General features: G+C 40.4%; 1 protein-coding gene across 1 annotated transcript; it reads right to left on the bottom strand.

The window, feature by feature from the left end:
- Positions 1-1,032: 1,032 nt before the first annotated feature.
- On the bottom strand, positions 1,033-9,871 carry NELFCD (negative elongation factor complex member C/D). The gene is made up of 14 exons (XM_069871691.1): positions 9,722-9,871; positions 9,453-9,562; positions 8,295-8,404; positions 7,866-7,973; positions 7,238-7,390; positions 6,337-6,467; positions 5,760-5,925; positions 4,999-5,133; positions 4,357-4,496; positions 3,568-3,682; positions 3,163-3,258; positions 2,791-2,931; positions 2,354-2,483; positions 1,033-1,969 (listed from the first exon to the last, which is right to left on the bottom strand). The coding sequence occupies exons 1-14, from the start codon at positions 9,751-9,753 to the stop codon at positions 1,935-1,937; spliced, it is 1,602 nt and encodes a 533-aa protein (XP_069727792.1). The 5' UTR covers positions 9,754-9,871; the 3' UTR covers positions 1,033-1,934.
- Positions 9,872-18,528: the final 8,657 nt, after the last annotated feature.

Genomic DNA, 18,528 nt, shown 5'->3' with positions numbered 1-18,528 from the left:
TTAGTGGTACAGAGGAGGAAAAAGTCTTTTCAGAAAATATCATTTGCAACTTTTGAGTTGTAGTTCCTGCACAAGCATAGGACTGCAACCATCTAGGATGAAGTTGAGGTGGTTGTGCTATTTTGATGATGCAGGTTTCAAACAACAGCGTTTAGTAGTGTGACTATGAGAACGTGTTCTAGATGTGAGGTTAGGGCATAGGCCAGTAGCCTGAGACTTCAAAGACTGGCTTGTAGTTGATGTGGGCCTGACTTTGGCTTCCCATATGTAAAAATCATTAGGTGTTTCTAAAGCATGAAAGACAATAATACACATTTTGGTGTAGGCAAAAGACAGAATTCTGCCAAGCACCATGCCTGCTCTAAGTTAAGTTCCACTGAGAGATGAATATGGGAGGACGACAGCATCATAGACGTTTTTACTAGTTAAAAACCATCTATGTGGATAAGCAGAGAGGAACTCAAGTGTTTAGAGGAAGTAATACCAAGCTTGAACATACAAGAAAAGCAAAAGTACACCTTGTTTAAACACTTAGCAAATCTGCAGCAGATGCAGGAATGAACTGCTCTTGATTATCACTAAAAGATGATACAGGTTCTGCAGAAGCAAGTTTTGCCTTTTAGACTGTTTTAAGTTGAGTTGATTAAACAAATAGTATAAGTGTTATTACGGTAAGCTCAGTCAGTGTGGGGTATGTGTGAGGGACCAGCCAAGGAAAGGGAAGATGATCCGAGTTAATACAGCTGGTTGCTGTCTCAGCAATTATGACGGTAGCTTACAGTTCCCATTCATGAATCACTAACAACAGAGAAGAACAAAGTGATTTCGTTTTTTAAATTTACATCTAGTTGGACTTAAAATGTCTGTCTTTTAGAAAGCAGGTTCTTCAGAAAACAGATGAGACTGGGAAAGCACAATGGGCTTCTCTATACCCTTCACTTTTAAATAAACTGTATTTGCTGTGTACATAGAGAAATCCAGCCCAATAGAACAGAAGGAAACAGCAGTCTTAATGAAACTTTAAAAGAAATATATGGAAAGGGAAAAAACCACAACCACTTTATTTAAAGGTAAATTATAATCTTGGGCGCATCCTCCACTGTTTGGCATCAACCAGGACAGAGTAGAGATAAGTATAAAAACCAAGCCACAACAAGCAGTAATGAAATTTCTGCACACATTCATATTTTGGGACAGCAGTAAAATTCTGACATGGTAATGAAACTTACCCATAATATATGATGCATCTATTTAACAAAAAAATAGATTCTGCAAGATTAGCACACTGACGTAGGATTCATCTATTAATACAAAACTAACCTTGATTGTTAAGAGCCTACTTGTGTTATACAAAATGGATTTTTTCACAGCAGTAAGTATGTAGGATGTTTAGAATTCTAATATAATGCTAAGGTGAGAAAGAGGCATTATGGCTTCTCTGCAGCAAAGAGCTAATCACAAATTCCTTTTTTACAACTCAACATAAAAAAACCAGAGCATTCAAGATTTAGTCTTCAGAGAACTATCTGCAAAGTGTTTTCGCAGGAACTACCTTCCCCATTCTTCACCTTTTCTGTGTTATACAAAGAATCAGTGACAAATTCTGCAAGTAACCAAAATACCATTCTTTGAAATGAATCTGTTTCTCTCCTGCTATCCCCTTCAGAGTATTCAGACTTACACCAATCTATGTAACTACAGAAAATCTTTCACTATTATTCCGTTTTCCAAAACACATTAACAATCCTCTGAGATGAAACTCGAGGTCACCATGCAAGTCAATCAAATGCCCTTCAGCCCCTTCTTCCTTGTTTTGCATTTGTTTTCCATGGATTTTTTTTTCCTGCTATGTTGCTCCATTTTACAACCTTTCCAGTGGAGAAGCATGGCAAATTAGTGATCACATGTCCTGCACTCTTGATATTTTCCACTACTTAGTTCACCATAATAAAGTTAGATTTGCAGTGAGCTTAAAAGAAAAGAAAAAAAGAAAGAAATTGTTCAGTACATTAATTTATCTCTTTGCATATGGATGTCTGTATTATGTAAATAATTAAGATTTTAGGGTCTGGACAGATGTTTTCATTTTAGGATAGGAGTGTAGTATGACAGACTATCCTTTCCTTACTACAGTGCTAGTTCTCAACAAGCAGTATTCGTCTCCAAGTTCCTTATTAATACACACAGAGGTTCTTGACTAAAGGAAAATTGCTAAACACAGGCCACTAAAAGGGAAGTTATCTGTGAAAATATCTGGTAGGCATTCTTATTTTTAGCAATGCTCCCAAACATCATTTGCAAATTACAACAAATACAAAAGGAAGCAGCTATGCTATGAATAAATGTGACTTACCTATAAACTCAGTGACAGGATCATGTTCACCTTCTGTTTTAATAGTACCTGCAATACTCTCATTCTCCAAGATTGGAAGAAAAAGTTGTACAAAGTCTGAGGTATATGGAGGAGCAATCACATCTAGCACCTGAAACACCAAACATGAATTGTTCTTCCAGTTAGAGGGGTAGTAGGGACAGTATTAGTCTTGAAAACATACAAGTAATTGCACTTAAGATCTCTTGTTCTCCAAAAAAGTAATTAATTCATGGGTAGAGTACCATAATACTTTCAGAGGTCAGGACGTCCTAGTGAATACTATTACATACATTGCTCAAAATCTTAAAATAACTTAAAATATTTTTGAATCTGAGGCAAGCTGATTTAATATCCAAATGCACACACTGATACTGAAGTTTCTTTTCTATATATCAGTAAAGAGATTTTTTTTTTACCTCTGTAACAAAATATCTGATGAGAGAGATATCTGTATCGAGCTTCTCCAGGCATTTGCGGATGTAGCTGACAACTGGTAGGACATATCCTCGACTGAGTAAGTGCACCATTCGATCCAAGAGGGTCTTCTTCAATTCCAGCTGATGGTGAGGGTGGAGGGGGAGGAGAAGAAACCAACAGATTAGAACTTCCTCTCCAAAGTGTGCTATTTTTATTGTCTGTTCTTATTGATTCAATATCCGCTACGCTACTTTTTAACCATGGCCATATTCCTAAACTAAACTCTTTAAAACTCCTGTTGTTTTAAGGGTGGTATCTTGAATAACTAACTAATACAAAGGAACACAAATACCAAATCTTTTGAGAATCACCTGCTCCATAACGTCAAGCTGCGAATGTTCTGTTTCAAAGAGCTTGACAAGAAGCTGTAGAACTTGGGGATGAAGCAGCTGATGGCAGGTACTGATCTGCAAACAAGACAAGGGAGTTAGATCCTCAGAACTTCAATTTAAAAACCAATGCACCAGTCTTTAATAAACAAGTTTACAGTGATGTTAAGTGCCACATGTAAATTCTTTCAGAAAAGTATTGCACCGTTTCTTTCTTTGATGCCTAAGGTTTCCTAATCAAATAATTAACTCTCAAGAGAAACAGAATAACTCTGTATATTTACTGACTAACTTCAAATGATAGGCATGCAGAGAACTGGATGTACTTCCAGTTACAAGTATCAAAGGTGTTCTTACTCTCCAGCAAGGCTTTACATACAATTTTACCTCATCCAATAATGCCAGATGAACTGGAGTGTGATCAGTCTGCAGCTGAAAGTACCGTGGTTCTGACACTGTCCAATCCACCCACTTTAACACACCCATTGCCACCACTGGGAACCTACAGAAGAGATCGCTTTAGCACAGAAGTACAAAAACAAAGACAAAACCCAAAAGGCTAAAACAACCCAACCCAAACCTAAATCCTTCCAGTAAATTAAAAAAAAAAAAAAGAAAGAAAATCATCTTTCAGTATTCAGTTTAACTTATAGCAGAATTAATAAAGCTCAAGAAGTTGTTTGAAAAGTTGCCAGCACATCAAAACAAAAAAAATAGGCTGGATGAAAAAAACCTTTCTACAAAGACGCTCCTGGCCCAGCACAAATTGCAAAAAATTATGCAACAAAATTCATACACACACTAAGTTTGTTCCAGTTTAACCAATGTCTGCTATTTCATACTTTTAAGAGGAGAAGAAAGGACACATCAATTGCTAGGAAAGCCTTATTAGGAAAAACAATCTGTCATCTTTTTCCAGTGCCAGAGAAAAGCATGTTCTGTGACACAAGAAGGATAAACTGTTAGTGAAAGCCAAAACTATGTCCTCGTGAGAGACATTCCAAAGCATCAGATGTACAATTTTGAAAGCTGCTTTCAGACTACATCTCGTATTCAACAATAAGGATGTTCTCACTGGGCAGACCACAGAGGCATTTCCCTTGAGCAATACTGCCTCTCCTACATATTACTTTTCTTCCAACAACTGAATATTGGGACCAGTCTCTCTCTGCTCACCTGATGCACTGATAAAGAGTGCTCAGCTCTGCAACCAACTCTGATGCTCCTTTGTTCTCATTGCAACACAGATTGTGAACAGTTTCAATGGCTTTTGAAGTTGACTTGAGTTCATCCTTATTTATGCTGACTCTCTTGTTCTGAAAAATGTGAAGTTAGAATATACAGGATGTCTTTGGTTATTTAAGGAAACCTGTAATAAGCTTAAGATTACACCATGTTTCTCTAAATTTAGACTCAAATGCAAGTTTCAGAAGAAATTATCAAGGAGTGAAGTACAAGGACGTTTGCTTTATTCAATTCCCTACAAATAACTTTATCCAGCTCATAGAATTAAATTGCTCTTCCTCTCAAAGAGCACACAGGGCTCTGTTAGCACAGAACTACTACTGATAACCTTTGGGGGGTGGGGGAAGACAGCAAAACCACCCAGTGCACAGACTTTTTAGTACTATTTGATCATCAGGGACCTTCAGAATCTACAATTTTTTGACATTTCACCTGAAGCCAGAAACATTTCAAATTAAAGTAAGTAAATTAAGCTTAATACATTCTTTTAAACTGACTAACTTCATAACCATGTTTTTACTTCAGCACAGTCAGGCCACTGTAGGTAATGTTACTCACATAACTGAACATTACCTTTTTCCACATCTCTACAACACTAGCTGCGTATGCCAGTATGTGAATATATTTATGTTTGTGGTCCTGATTGATCTTAGCACCTGGCTTAAACAATGACTGCATGAAGAGATCCAGAAAGGCAGGTACTCGAATCTGTGAAGAAAATGAATTGTTTATTAGAGCCTGAGAACTGAGAGATAGCTAAAAATTTTTTTACCATCTGATATACTTTGCATAGAATGAGCTATAATATGTTCCCCCTTAAAGGCAGGTTAAATAGTGGCACGTTTCAGATATATCACTGCCTCATTCTAACACGGGTTCTGGTAACAAATGGTGGCATTTAGATACTTTAGCAGGTTAGTCTAACTCTGTTTTCAGTGTTTGTGTGTTTCTTGTGCGTGTGCCAAAAGTTTGGTTCTCTTCAGAAAACTTAGTCCTGCTTATAACAAATTGCAAAACTGGGTTTAAATTATCTTTTATTAAAAGAACTTAATTAATTCCTTGCAACATTTATCATCTATTGAGAAGTTCTTTAATTAATTTAATTAGATGTAAAAAGACAACTTGGAATAATTAAAAAAGAAATCAACCCACAAGCAAATGCAAAATATAAGCAGTAATTTCACATTTAGCCATTACTTAAAAAATATAAAAGGATAAGTGCAAGTGCTGCCTTCTATTTTGTGGTAATACAACACTTAAAATACGGGGGTTTGTTGTGCTGAGTGCTACTGTAATTGAATAAAGTTTCAGGGTTATAAAAGACAACTACTGACCAGTTCTACTGGAGGTGGGTCCATGCTTGTAAACATTTTGAACAGGACAGTGATATCTGCTGGATTCAGAGCTCCTTTGGACAACATCGCACCAAGAGCCTGACAGGCTCGAGGATAGGAGGCTGCGGTACCCAGTGCGAGAGTGATCTGACTGGCGTCATGGCCTCTAGATGAACAGCAAACATGCACAACAAGTTATTTTCTTTAAAGTTTTACACTCAGAGTTAACGGGGCACATCCTACACAATGTTTAGGGCAGAACTCCTTATTCTGAGTAATTATAGAAATAGGCCTGTATTTTCCTTGTTTGTTTCCAAAATGTTTGTAGAATAATACAAATGTATATAAATTTTAATAGATGGAAAATTCCAATTCTTTGCTTTCCTTATTTCAGGTCTCCCAGTACAGGACATTGAACTTTTCTGTCATTCTACGAATTAAAGTTTGCTGCAAGAACTGTTCTGTAGCAGCTAAGAATTCTCCTTTTGCTGGTAGAAGGTAACTAAGCACGAGGAAAAGGCAATTTCTGATGACATATATCTAATAACTTAAATCTAATAATGCGATTCCCACTTACTTCTCATGAGCATATCGCTGAACCTCCTGAGCAATTCGCCTGACAGCTGAGCCTCCTTGCTCTTCTTGAGCTAATATGGACATCATGGATTGAGCAAAGAGATAAGTGTGTTCTCCATGGCACACCATCTTCTGTGAAAGCACACATCAAAAATCCTACCAGTCAACAAGTAACACGCAAGTATGCTTCTGGGATTTGCCATAATAGCAAAGATTTCACTGAAATCTACTAATTGAAAGGAACCCCGCCCCCCTTGACCAACAACTAAACGAAAAAAAACCAAAAACCAAAAAAAACAGCCAAGAAGAAAGCACAGAAAAGCACAGTATCACTCTGCCTTGACACCATGCAAGAAGGAACGATAGAATTGAGAGCTTCATCTCTCTAATGCCAAAACTGAGAGGAAATTCTACCCTACGTACATTTACTGCTTTCTTTGCAATATTTTAAAAGTCAGATAAGAAGAAAGACATCCAAAAGTCATCATGCTATTTCACAACATGGAACACAGGCTGGGTTGATTCAGGTGGCAACTTTCACACTGATGTGAATGGTAAAGGAATTATTATTTGCCAGGGTAGACTGATCCTTAGGTCTTGCGTTAAGTGTGATAGATCTTGCGTTAAGTGTGAAAGACAACAGTTCTACCTACAGTTCTACCTTCACCTTTTTACAATCCATGTCATAAATATAAGAAGTGTCATGTAAATAACCAAGGAATTCTTGGTCACAGAATGATCAAGAAGCATAAATTTCTAATTTTGAATTCAGATACACCTTCTCCTCATAAGATTTTGTAAGATTTGATGTCAAGATTATCTACAATCCTGCAATGATTTATATATCCCAGCCAGGAAGGAAAACACTGGTTTTGTTCCATGTACTAAGATTAAAAACTTACAGCAAACTCAGGTAGGTTTTTTTCAAGGTTTTCTTCTCCTCCATCTAAAATTGTTGCCAGAGATGTACGTAGGACTCTGGAAAATACTTCTAGTTGCTGACATGCTGTTGAAACACTAGTTATTTCTCCTTGATATCCAGCATCAGATATAAGCTATAAAAACAAAAATAGCACAGAAAACCTGTACTATATACATTTACAGTTCAGATATCCTAACAAGTCCAGAAGAACACATAGAATGTAAGATTTGTCTCTGTATACACCCTCCAGAATTCAGGTTCATCTTTCAGAGTACAGAAAAGGAAACCAATAAAGATGTAGCAAAAAGAAAGTAAACCATAGTAATACAAGTATACTTCAGAGCACACCAAGATACATCTAAACATCTTTACCCTGTCACAGAAACACACAAAACTGACTGAAATGTTCCACTACACCAGAAATCCACAATTTCCAACCCTGTAACACAATTCCTCCCACCAATATCTAATGGTATTGTTCTGGCATTTGAAAAAGCAGTATTATAGAGGAATACATAAAAGACACAGGCAACACCACAGACAATATTTGATGCCAGAACAATTAGCCCTTTGGGGATATTCTCATTTAATAGACTTGTGTATACTACCTTCACGGTAAAATTGAGCATTAAACAGTCAGGATGTGCTTCAGCCAACTTGTAAAAGAGATCTCTCCACGTGGTATGTGCTATCATTTGCTCAAGCCAGGCTGGAGTCTGAAAAAATCAGAGCAATAAAGAGAAATTAAGAATATCTAGTTTGCAAGATCATTAGAAGTAAGCCTTTTACCATTCAGGACTCCTGCAAGTTGTTATACAGGACTTTATTAGAAAGTAGGATGCAATTCAAATTTCTAAGTTCTCTAAGTCTCTGAGGACTCCAGTGAAATATACTTAGTTTTCTGAAAACAGTTGTTTCTTAACAAAAGAGCTCTGAAGATATAACTTCCCTTTCCCCACCATCTACATCCCCATCAGATGAAGGCATCTATGCAAGATCCACTCATGTAATGACAGCAACACAGATTCCGTGCACACCTCTCCTTCCTCTGTAAAGATGGAATCGGCTTTCCGAGGGTCGAAATGCTTGATAAGTAAGCTCTTTAAATGGTTTTCTACAGTCTCCTGAACTTGCACTGGCTCAACTCCTGTACAGAAGGAATAAAAAACTTGGGAGACACAATCTAATCAAACATTGGAGCAACATCTTAAATTCTTCAATGAGAACAGCAATTACTCAGAAATTTACCCACACAGAGAAGATGAGCAGAGACCCGCCAATTCTACTATCAGGCCACACTGATACAGACAGGTTTCCAGATTCTCCACCTTTTTTCCATAATTCATACTGTTTAGGGTGACAGGCAGGTCACACCAGTCCTTGCTCCGTTCATCAGTCATGCAAACAGCAATGACAGTCATCTCACATAACTGTTACTATGCACAATACCAAAATGCACATATCTTAAATACAAAAAGAGATAACCAGGCTGGTGTACAAACACACTTAACTACAGACAAAAGCCTATCCTTCTAATACACTGGCTATCAGCAGCTTTGACAGCACAACACAAAATAATACACAAAGTAGTAATGAGCAGTTCTACATTTCTGAGATCAGAGTACAATTCTGATAATTTGTAAACAAAAAATTACACCAGCTATTGGACAAAGATACCACAAGGTAACACTGAACATGTCTTGTAAGCGGCCGCTGAAGAATTCATGTACAGACTGGCAAAACAGAACTCTTGTCTCAGAAAACCCAGGCATGAGAACCTTCCATCTAACCACTGATCCACTGAAAGGGAATAGTAACTAGTAATAAGGTTTTACAATATTAATTTCATACTCTATTACAAATCATCAAATATTGCTGACACCATCTATGTAACAGTACCCTTGCCCTTGTGTGTTGAAAATAAAAGAAACTATAGTTTAGGCAGTTGGTTCAATTCTATTACCCTTTATAATACAGTTTGTGGGCATTTCAAAACGTTCATTAACAGATCACATTCTCAGAGTGGAGTAAACATTATTATTATTACTATTATAAAGAATTTAGTAACATACACACACAAGATGACAACTTTACTACGATCCAATTCTTGAGTATGATAATATTTGCCACCAATTCAGATACTTCTGGCAATACAAAGGCTACGGACCCAAATAATATTATATCATTTATCATACCTGTCTGAATGAGCCACTCTGCTAGCAAATTTACAGTCTGGGCCACTGCCGTGTAGTTTTCAGAGAGGAGCTGGATAACATTCTCTGGAGAACCTCCTGCTTGGAAATACCTGAAGAAAGGATTACAGAAGAACTACTTGAAACTCTCACAAAAAACCAAAACCAACTGAACTCACTTATACATTTTCAGACACACTTCATACAAAGTGACAACACTGCACCTGTAGCACACACAACACGCAGCTTAGTACACATTAGGTCACACTCACCTCTTTAATGTGTTAAAAATAGATGGTTCCATTATATAGTCTGGGGTTGAAAACTTCTTCAGACATTCTTGCTGCACTTCAGCATCATCTTCTCCCTCTCCATCCTCATCATCTTGCTGTTTGCAAGCACAGGCGAGTCAGACACCTCTCTTGTCCTGTTTCCCCTCCATATTCAGGCTATTTTTGCCACTGAAACTTGCAAACCTCAGTAAGCAAGAGGCTGGAGAGGGTCCAGAGAAGGGCCACTAATATGATCAGAGGACTGGGAAACCTTCCATACAAAGTAAGGCTGAAAGAACTGGGTTTGTTCAGCCTTGAGGTTTAGGGGAGACCTTATTACCATGTACCAGTACATAAAGGGTTTCTATCAAGAGGATGTGGGCTCCCTCTTAAGGAGGAGTTTCATGAAATAGACAAGGGGTAAAGGGTATAAGCTGCTCATGAGAAGACTTTGATTGGATTCCAGGAGAACATTTTTCACCACGAGAACAGTTAAACGTTGCAATAAACTCCCCAGGGAAGTGGTGGATTCCTCTACAGTGGATGCTTCTACAGCTGAGCTTGACAAGGAGGTGGGTCATCTCATTTAAACTACAGATCCCCTCAAAGGCTGGACCAGATAAGCCTCGAGGCCCTTTCCAACCTGGCATTCTGTGACTCTGTGCAATGTGTGAGAATCATAGAACGGCTTGGGTTGGAAGGGATCTTAAAGATTATCCAGTTCCACCCTGTTCTGCTAGATCAGGGGGCTCAAAAGCCCATCCCCCCTGCCCCTGGACACCTCCAGGATGGGGCAGCCACAGCTTCCCCGGGCCAGGGGCTCACACCCTCACAGGGAAGAAACTCCTCCTTATGCCTGGTCTAAATCTGCCCCTCCCTAGTTTAAAGCCGCTCTGCCCGGTCCCCGGCCTTTCCCAGCCCCATTCCCAGCTCACCGCGGCCCCGTCCGCCTCGCCCCCCCACTCCGCCGCGCTCCCCTCGAAGTACTCGGCGTCCTCCATGGCGGCTCCGCCCCGCCCCGCGCCGGGGCCGCCGGGAGAGGGCGGGGCCGCCGGGGCCGCGGGGCGGGCGGCGCGGGTCAGAGGGGCGGGGCCGGGCCGGGCCCTGAGAGCCTCGGGAACCCTCTTAGATCCCTCTGGGGCTGGGGCTGCACCGCCCTGGGCAGCCCGAAAGCCCTTTCAGAGAATCACAGAATCATAGAATAACCAGGTTGGAAGAGACCCACCGGATCATCGAGTCCAACCATTCCTATCAAACACTAAACCGTGTCCCTCAGCACCTCGTCCACCCGTCCTTTAAACCCCTCCAGGGAAGGGGACTCAACCCCCTCCCTGGGCAGCCTGTTCCAGTGCCCAATGACCCTTTCTGTGAAGAAGTTTTTCCTAATGTCCAGCCTGACCTCCCCTGGCGGAGCTTGAGGCCATTCCCTCTCGTCCTGTCCCCTGTCACTTGGGAGAAGAGCCCAGCTCCCTCCTCTCCACAACCTCCTTTCAGGTAGTTGGAGAGAGCAGTGAGGTCTCCCCTCAGCCTCCTCTTCTCCAGGCTAAACACCCCCAGCTCTCTCAGCCGCTCCTCATAAGACCTGTTCTCCAGCCCCTTCACCAGCTTTGTTGCTCTTCTTTCAGAGAAGGAGTTTCTCCTGATGTCTAATCTGACCCTTGTTCAGACTGATTCCTGGTGTCTAATCTGACCTTTTGGGCGAAGAACAGAATCACAGAATCACATAGAATCACTAGGTTGGAAGAGACCCACCGGATCATCGAGTCCAACCATTCCTATCAAACACTAACCCATGTCCCTCAGCACCTCGTCCACCCGTGCCTTAAACCCCTCCAGGGAAGGTGACTCAACCCCCTCCCTGGGCAGCCTCTGCCACTGCCCAATGACCCTTTCTGTGAAAATTTTTTTCCTGATGTCTAATCCGACCCTTTCTGTGAAACATTCCTGAAGTCTAATCTGATGCTTTCGGCAAAGAACAATTCCTGGTGTCTAATCTGACCCTTCCAGTGAAAACAAACTTCTCCTGATATCCAATCCAAACCTCCCTTCCCTCGGGGGAAAGGGAATGGCCTCAAGTCGCAGTAGGGAAGGTTCAGATTGGACATCACAAAACATTTATTCACGGAAAGGGTTCTCAGGCCCTGGAACGGCTGCTCAGGGAGGTGGGGGAGTCCCCAGCCCTGGAGGGGTTTAACAGACGGGCAGACGAGGTGCTCAGGGATCTGGTTTAATAGTGGACAGAGACAGTTGGATTTGATGGTCTTAAAGGTCTTTTCCAACCTTCCATACAACACTGAGAGAGTTGGGGATGTTTAGCCTGGAGAAGAGAAGGCTCTGAGGAGATCTTATAGCGACCTTCCAGTACCTGAAGGGGCTACAGGAAAGCTGGGGAGGGGCTGTTCCCAAAGGCTTGTGGTGACAGGATGCGGGGCAATGGGTATGAACTGGAGAGGGGCAGATTTAGACTAGACATAAGGCAGAATTTCTTCACTGTGAGAATTGTGAGTCCCTGGCCCAGGTTGCCCATCCCTGGAGGTGTTCAAGGCCAGGTTGGATGGACCCTGGGCAGCCTGATTCTATGATACAAACGGGATGTGCTGCACTTCTGGCTGCAGTTGAGTAAGAGTTGGTTCCTCACAGTTTATGAAGCGTGAAGAGCGTGGAAAACCAGCAACTAGTTGGTAATAATGATCAAATGTTATGGCAGAATTAAAAAAATCAACTTGAAAAAAAAAAAAGTTAAAGAATAGAGAAGACAACTTTTGTGGATGGATATGATAAGATTTTTAGGACTCGGTTTTAGTGGTACAGTTTTAGGGCCAGCATTTTTGTAACTCCGTACTCAAAACTTGCCGGAGAATAACATTAAATAACATTTCTGCCTTTTCTCATCACAAACAATTTTTTTGCAGATAACTTTCAGCTTAAGACAAAAATCCTGAAGTCTTTGATCGAAAAAATCTTGATAAACCAAGTGTCCCTCTAAATAACACTATTGGCATTATAGTTGTTAGCAGTTTCATTTCTGGGCAGGAGAGGGCTGTGCTGCGTGAGCCACGTTCCCTGTTTCTGAGGCTCTTGGGCTGCCTATGACCACACAGGGCGGCCTGCGACACAGGATTTGTTCCCTGGTATGTGGAGCTGGATCCCAAAGCAGTGGTTGTGCTCCCCTCTGGACCTCAGTATAGCCCTTCTTCAGGGTGCTGAGATAGGGGGTGTGAAAGGAGAGGGGCTGAGCTGGGGCGCTGACTGAGGCCAAGAGGGCTCCTGGCGACAGGAGGGACTAGGAGGGTACAGACGAATGAAGAGGGTAAGTCAAAAATGAAAACAGATCATGCAGTCTGGCCTTAAGCAAGGAGATAGGCATTACTGAAATGGAGACCATGTGAGAGAAACAGAGTCCCTTTGTCTCTCTTCAGATCGACTCCCGTTCTTCAGTTGCATAAGAGCATAACTGAGAGAAAGGGGTTGGTGAGGGTGTGTTCTGGGATTTGGGGGGCAGCCAAGAGCATTGCTGATTAATTATTTAAAAGGTCTTTTATTCTCATTCAGTTTCTAACCAAAAAGTAGTATAAAGAAATCTCTTGGAAGAAAAAGGCCAAAAAAAAACCAGTTCAAAATTAAGTTGTTTTAGGAACTTCAAGAGACATAGCCATTGTTAAGTGTGGTCACTACTAGTTAAAGGGCTTACTGCACTTAACATTTCAGGGTAGAAAATACACACCAATACCTGAACTGCAGCACAGCGTGAACTCTGCAGTCATATACTGCCCTACAGTGGTGAAGCAACCCCTCCTGAAATATTTCTTCAATGTTTTTTTCTTTTTGAGCCCAGGATAATATCCTTTTTCTCTGTCAACAGAAAGAAAAAGAGAATAGAAGGCATGGATTGAAGCAGAGGCACAACGGGCACATTCTCTACCTGTGCTAGATGATTGCTGGATTGCCTGCAGCCAGGAAGACAGTAAGGTAACATTTCAACACTTACGGGAACATTGGCCATTTTTTATGAGGAAAGAACGGAGAGTGAAGTGACAGGCTGAGGCTCGAGGCCAATGGGAATATCCTTGAGAAAAAGTTTTTGGCGTATCTCCATTTAGTTAGCGGGCAATTTCCATCTCGTAGATGTGAGAAAATAATAGCGTACTCTGAGTAGACAGTGTGATTAACCAGTCAGAACTCCTAAGAAAATACCAGATCCGAATTTAATCTTTCCCAAACCAAGAAAGAAGAAGTATTTTCTAAAGAGTTTCCTAAGAAACATCTATACACTTCCTGTGCTTCATCAGTTTTTTTGGTTTGGGTTTTGTTTTTTTTTTTTTTGGCTTGTAATGATGCACAGCGTTGTAAGATGTAGGGCAAGTTCTGTGAAGGCAATTTCAGAATAACTGTTGAATTACCCTAACAGAAGGTTCAGAGAATTTAAAATGGGAGAAAAAAAGCGAGTCCAGAACATAACTAATGTTCCAATAAAACCAGATAGGAAAACCACAAAGCTGAGACTTTGTGAAGCTTAGGAGGAGATCCTAGTTCTTTACAGAAGGCTCAAATAAATACTCTTTGTACGACAAGATCTCTTTATGTATGTAGAAGAGGCTTCCTTCCCATGGCTGAAATCTGCTGTGCATCCCCTAGGTAGGATATCTGGATCAGCAGTCTGGAGAATTTCATTGTGCCTGGAGCATGTGGCCTGAAATAGTACATCTTAGCTTTAGTAAAGCATTTTCAGAGCAGGTAAAGGTTGTGTCTAGTGACTAGAGTTGGACGTGTAGGACTTCAATGGTCATTACGCTACAGAACTTACTGCTTAGTTGAGCAGAAAAAAGGAGCATTCAACAGCATCAACTGCCAGTGAGAGACATAAGGGTATTAGACATTAATGGTACTAGTAATTTCAGTGTCTAAATCTGAAAACTAGAAGTTCTTTTGTCTTTATATATCTCTTTATTTTGATTGCAGTAACAGAAAATGAACTTTTTTTAATATATAAAGAATGAACAATACTTGAAGCATTTACTTTCAGCTTTCCTTGAGGAGAAAACTAGGGACGTCTAACAGCCAGACATTTGCTGAATAGCCCTTTGCAGAAGAGCTGCAATGTCCAAGCTTTCCCCACTTCAGGTCAATAGACAAGAAGCAAAGTCAGATCAAACCCAACAGATTTGAGGTATCATTTAAACTGTGATGAAACGCTACATGTACCAGAAACTGATTTTGCAAACTACACTTTTACAACTTTGAATGGAAACAATGTTCATTGTCTTCTTGGATTTAACTGTGTTCTCCCAGATGGATTTGTATTTTACAAAGTTTCAGTGAAATGTTCATAAATAAAAGCACTTAGATTTACCTGAATGTCCCTGAAAGATTTTATTATCCAGCAAATGAATGTAATATATTTTTTCATCAATGCATATTTTTCTATATTTTGTGTGTAAAATATTCTTAGGTCACAATTCCCATCTCATGAACTTTTGATGAGGCAGCGAGCGTATTAAAGATAGTATTTTTAGCCCAACAAATACACTATGAAGCCCAGCCTCTGAGTCTCTGCCGCATGCTTTGAAGAAGCAGTAAAGGGATCCTGGAAAGCAGATGTGTTTGAAGAAGAGCCAGATCTAGACAAATGGGGGAAACCTTTTTTTTTTTTTTTTTTTAATAAAAAAGAACAACCAAAACCAAACCAGAAGTGAAGATTTGTTTCATAAAAGTTGGGAATGACTCTTCTAAATGAGTAAAGAATAAACCAAGTATCAAATGCTTAAGTTTCAATTCCACCTAGCTATCAAAATTTGTTGATTTTCAAGTGAATTAAAAACTATGCTTCAAGATTTCCTACCTAAGGAAGGGCTGACTAAAATAAAGCTGAAAAATCATCCAGCTTCATTTGGTTCCTTCTAGAACAAAAGAAAAAACCCAAACAGAAGAGCTGACTTCCAACAAAACCATTTGCCTTTTATTCATATGTTTTTAAAAAATACCCACCCTGGCATTCTCTGTGTGCCATTTTCCTCTGATCCTTGCCTGCTACAAGTTCCTTTAGCATAAAGTTGTATTTTGTGATTGTTAGCCCTTTACATATCAGCCTATACATTCAACTAGAGATAAGGTAGCAACTTTTAAACTGAGTAGGAAACGACAGCAGCATCAAGTTAGGCTAATGAGCTTTAGTGAAGGAATTCTTCCTTCTCAGGCAGAATCGCCACATTAAGCAGTTTTGTTTGTACCTTGAGATTCACAATTACTGATAGCAGGGTTATTCCAGACATTGAACACTACAACACTTTGCTAGCAACTGAGAAGTATTTTGAGACTATCAAGGTGGTTTTTAGGTTGCCAGCATCATGTCATTCTGGTCTCCTACAAACAACAATTTAAAAAAGCTGGAACTGTATCTGTATCCCGTGGATTGCTCAAAAGCGCAGCCACACAATGCCCTGAGTATTTTTCAAGATGAGCCGATAGCGGAAACATGTTCTTGCTTCAAAACAAGTTCCAGTTGATTTGCACACTCATCATTAAACTGACGCTTCACTGAAGTATCTCGCACTTCTATCACGTTTGTAGAAAGTACATTTTTCGTGGTTCTTTTGGTGGAGACATCCTGGCCTTTTAGATAAATCAATCTCCAACCGTGACAATTTGTAGAAGGATCCCAAACTGGGTCACTTACCTGGGGAATGAAGAATTTTCCCCATATATGTATTTTTCAGTATCCAAGGTGATGAATTTAGGAGCCTTGTTTATTTAGGTTTCCTTAACTTCCTCTGAACTCTCAGTGAGGGTGTCTCCTCACTTTCTTTCCTAGCTGCTTTATTCTCTCTAAGCAACCACACGTGCTGTAAGTGCGTGTGTGAGGGCAGGGGAAAGCAGCTGAATCCAAAGGTAGCAGTCTCTGGGCCCTGATGTTGGATGGAACCACTAGATTCTAAGGTCCCCAGTTTTAAATCACAAATAGGTTAACAAGAGCCGTTGCTTGTGGCAGCACAAAGGCTTACGACTACCCCACACAGATGAACCTCTGTAGCCCAGCAGAGTTTTGCCCTGTGGGAAACAGAACTCAAGGTTAGCACCAACACTTTAAGCAAATCCATTACTTCATTTTGGATGTTGTGCTTTCAGACTAGAAGAGAATGGAGATGGAAAATATGGAGATACATACGAGTCCTCACACAGTCTTCAGGAGAGACATGCCGTCTCCTGTGGTTTAAAATACCTTTCATTAATACTTCCACAGACACATATTTGTTTCTATCACCCAGCGCCTTCATTTGGCTTTTTATGGAAGCTCTTCTGATCCTGCCAACAGAAAACTGATAATGAGGTGGAAAAGGACTGGGATGGCCCCCCCTTTCCAAGCAGCCTTCCAGTCACAAGCCTGATGCAGTTAATTCCTACCTCTTCTACAGTACCTCCTGTCTTTGCTGGCACGCTACTATTTTAGTTGTGAGAATGATACAATTCCGGTCATATCAAATACTGTAAAATTATAAATAGAAACAATATACTTCACTACTAATAACTCACAGCCTAAGAACATTTGTTTGCCTAACGCAAGTGAGAGAATTCCCAATATTACTACATCTGTCCTAGACTTAAAAAAAAAATAAAAAAAAAATGACCCCATTAGTTTAACAGAACTGGGTAAACTGAGGGAAAGAGATACCTTCACATTTTAATTTTGAATTTGCTTACATTTGTCTACTAGTTCCTCAGCCTTAGAGAGTGAGTTACAGTACAGAAACAACCCTAAAGTCTGCATCTTCTCTCTCAAAACTGCATCATTCTGTCTGTACTTGGGACAATGTTTAAGGGCTTTATTTTGTCCTGTCATTAAAAAGACGACTTTTGAGGCAGTATTCCTAAGTGAAAAAATTAGGAAAACCTGTAAATTCTGGTTTGGTGGGGTTTGGGTCTTTTTTGTAAAAAGAAGATTATCTGTTACGTCTCTGGTCAGGTGCCCCTTGTTTCAAAGGTGTCGGTGAGCTTGCTGCTGTTATCAGTCTGGAGCAGAACTCCCTGTCTTTCCACAGAACCAGGCTAAGTTTATAGGTCTCAGGAGTTAGAAAAAAACCCCACCTTATTATATTTATGTTTAATGCAGTGAGAGGTTAGTTTGCCTCCCCTCATCCCCAAGCTGCTTTTCCAAGCTGACTTGTGCTTTAAACTGCACCCATTTTGCTCAGCTCAGAACATGAGACATAGACAGGATAAAAGGAGTTTTAACGGGATGAGAATCAGGGTTGAAAACAGAGAATTACGATGCCAGTGCTCATAGCTGAAATTTTAGCAATCCCAGCAATACAGAAAAATACAGTTCACCCACCTTGTAACTGAAACTCATCCACTCACAGTGTGTGAACTCACTGGCTGTGAGCAGGATTAAACTCGGTTCACGCTTGGATTTCTAGCTGGCCAGTCACTAGACTTTTCCATTAACGGCTTTCATCAGCAGAGGTTCAAAAATTCCCTTTGTAGCTTATTTTAGTTACAGACAACTCAAAGTCTGGCAGAAAACAGGAAGACTTTTTCCCCAACAGATGCATTTTCAGAGATACCGAGCTGAGGAAGAAAGGTACAATTTTGGTTTGGGACTGCAAACACGTTTTAAATACTTTTGCTGTTACACAAACTAAAAACGCACTTTAGAGATGAAGACCTGTTCTGTGTGATTTCCACAGACAGTTATCTACGGCCCCGATCCCACTTCTTAGTTAAGTAGGAATTCCATCTTCTGCTTCCATGGAAAGGGTGTTATGGGTGCCAGCATTATCAGAAATATCCACAGCGTATCGGATACACTCGGG

This window comes from Phaenicophaeus curvirostris, chromosome 18 (genome assembly GCF_032191515.1).
Source record: "Phaenicophaeus curvirostris isolate KB17595 chromosome 18, BPBGC_Pcur_1.0, whole genome shotgun sequence".
Taxonomy (NCBI): domain Eukaryota; kingdom Metazoa; phylum Chordata; class Aves; order Cuculiformes; family Cuculidae; genus Phaenicophaeus; species Phaenicophaeus curvirostris.
This window is presented reverse-complemented; position numbering and strand designations above follow the sequence as displayed.

What these genes read in the sequence shown, in the direction of transcription:
- NELFCD (XM_069871691.1), bottom strand. Translation starts at nt 9,753, where the DNA reads ATGGAACCATCTATTTTTAACACATTAAAGAG. An exon ending in AAAACCTACCTGAGTTTGCT is followed by an intron (nt 6,468 to 7,237) that starts GTAAGTTTTTAA and finishes GTGCTTTCACAG; the next exon opens with AAGATGGTGTGCCATGGAGA. An exon ending in ATCTGGCATTATTGGATGAG is followed by an intron (nt 3,259 to 3,567) that starts GTAAAATTGTAT and finishes TCTTGTTTGCAG; the next exon opens with ATCAGTACCTGCCATCAGCT.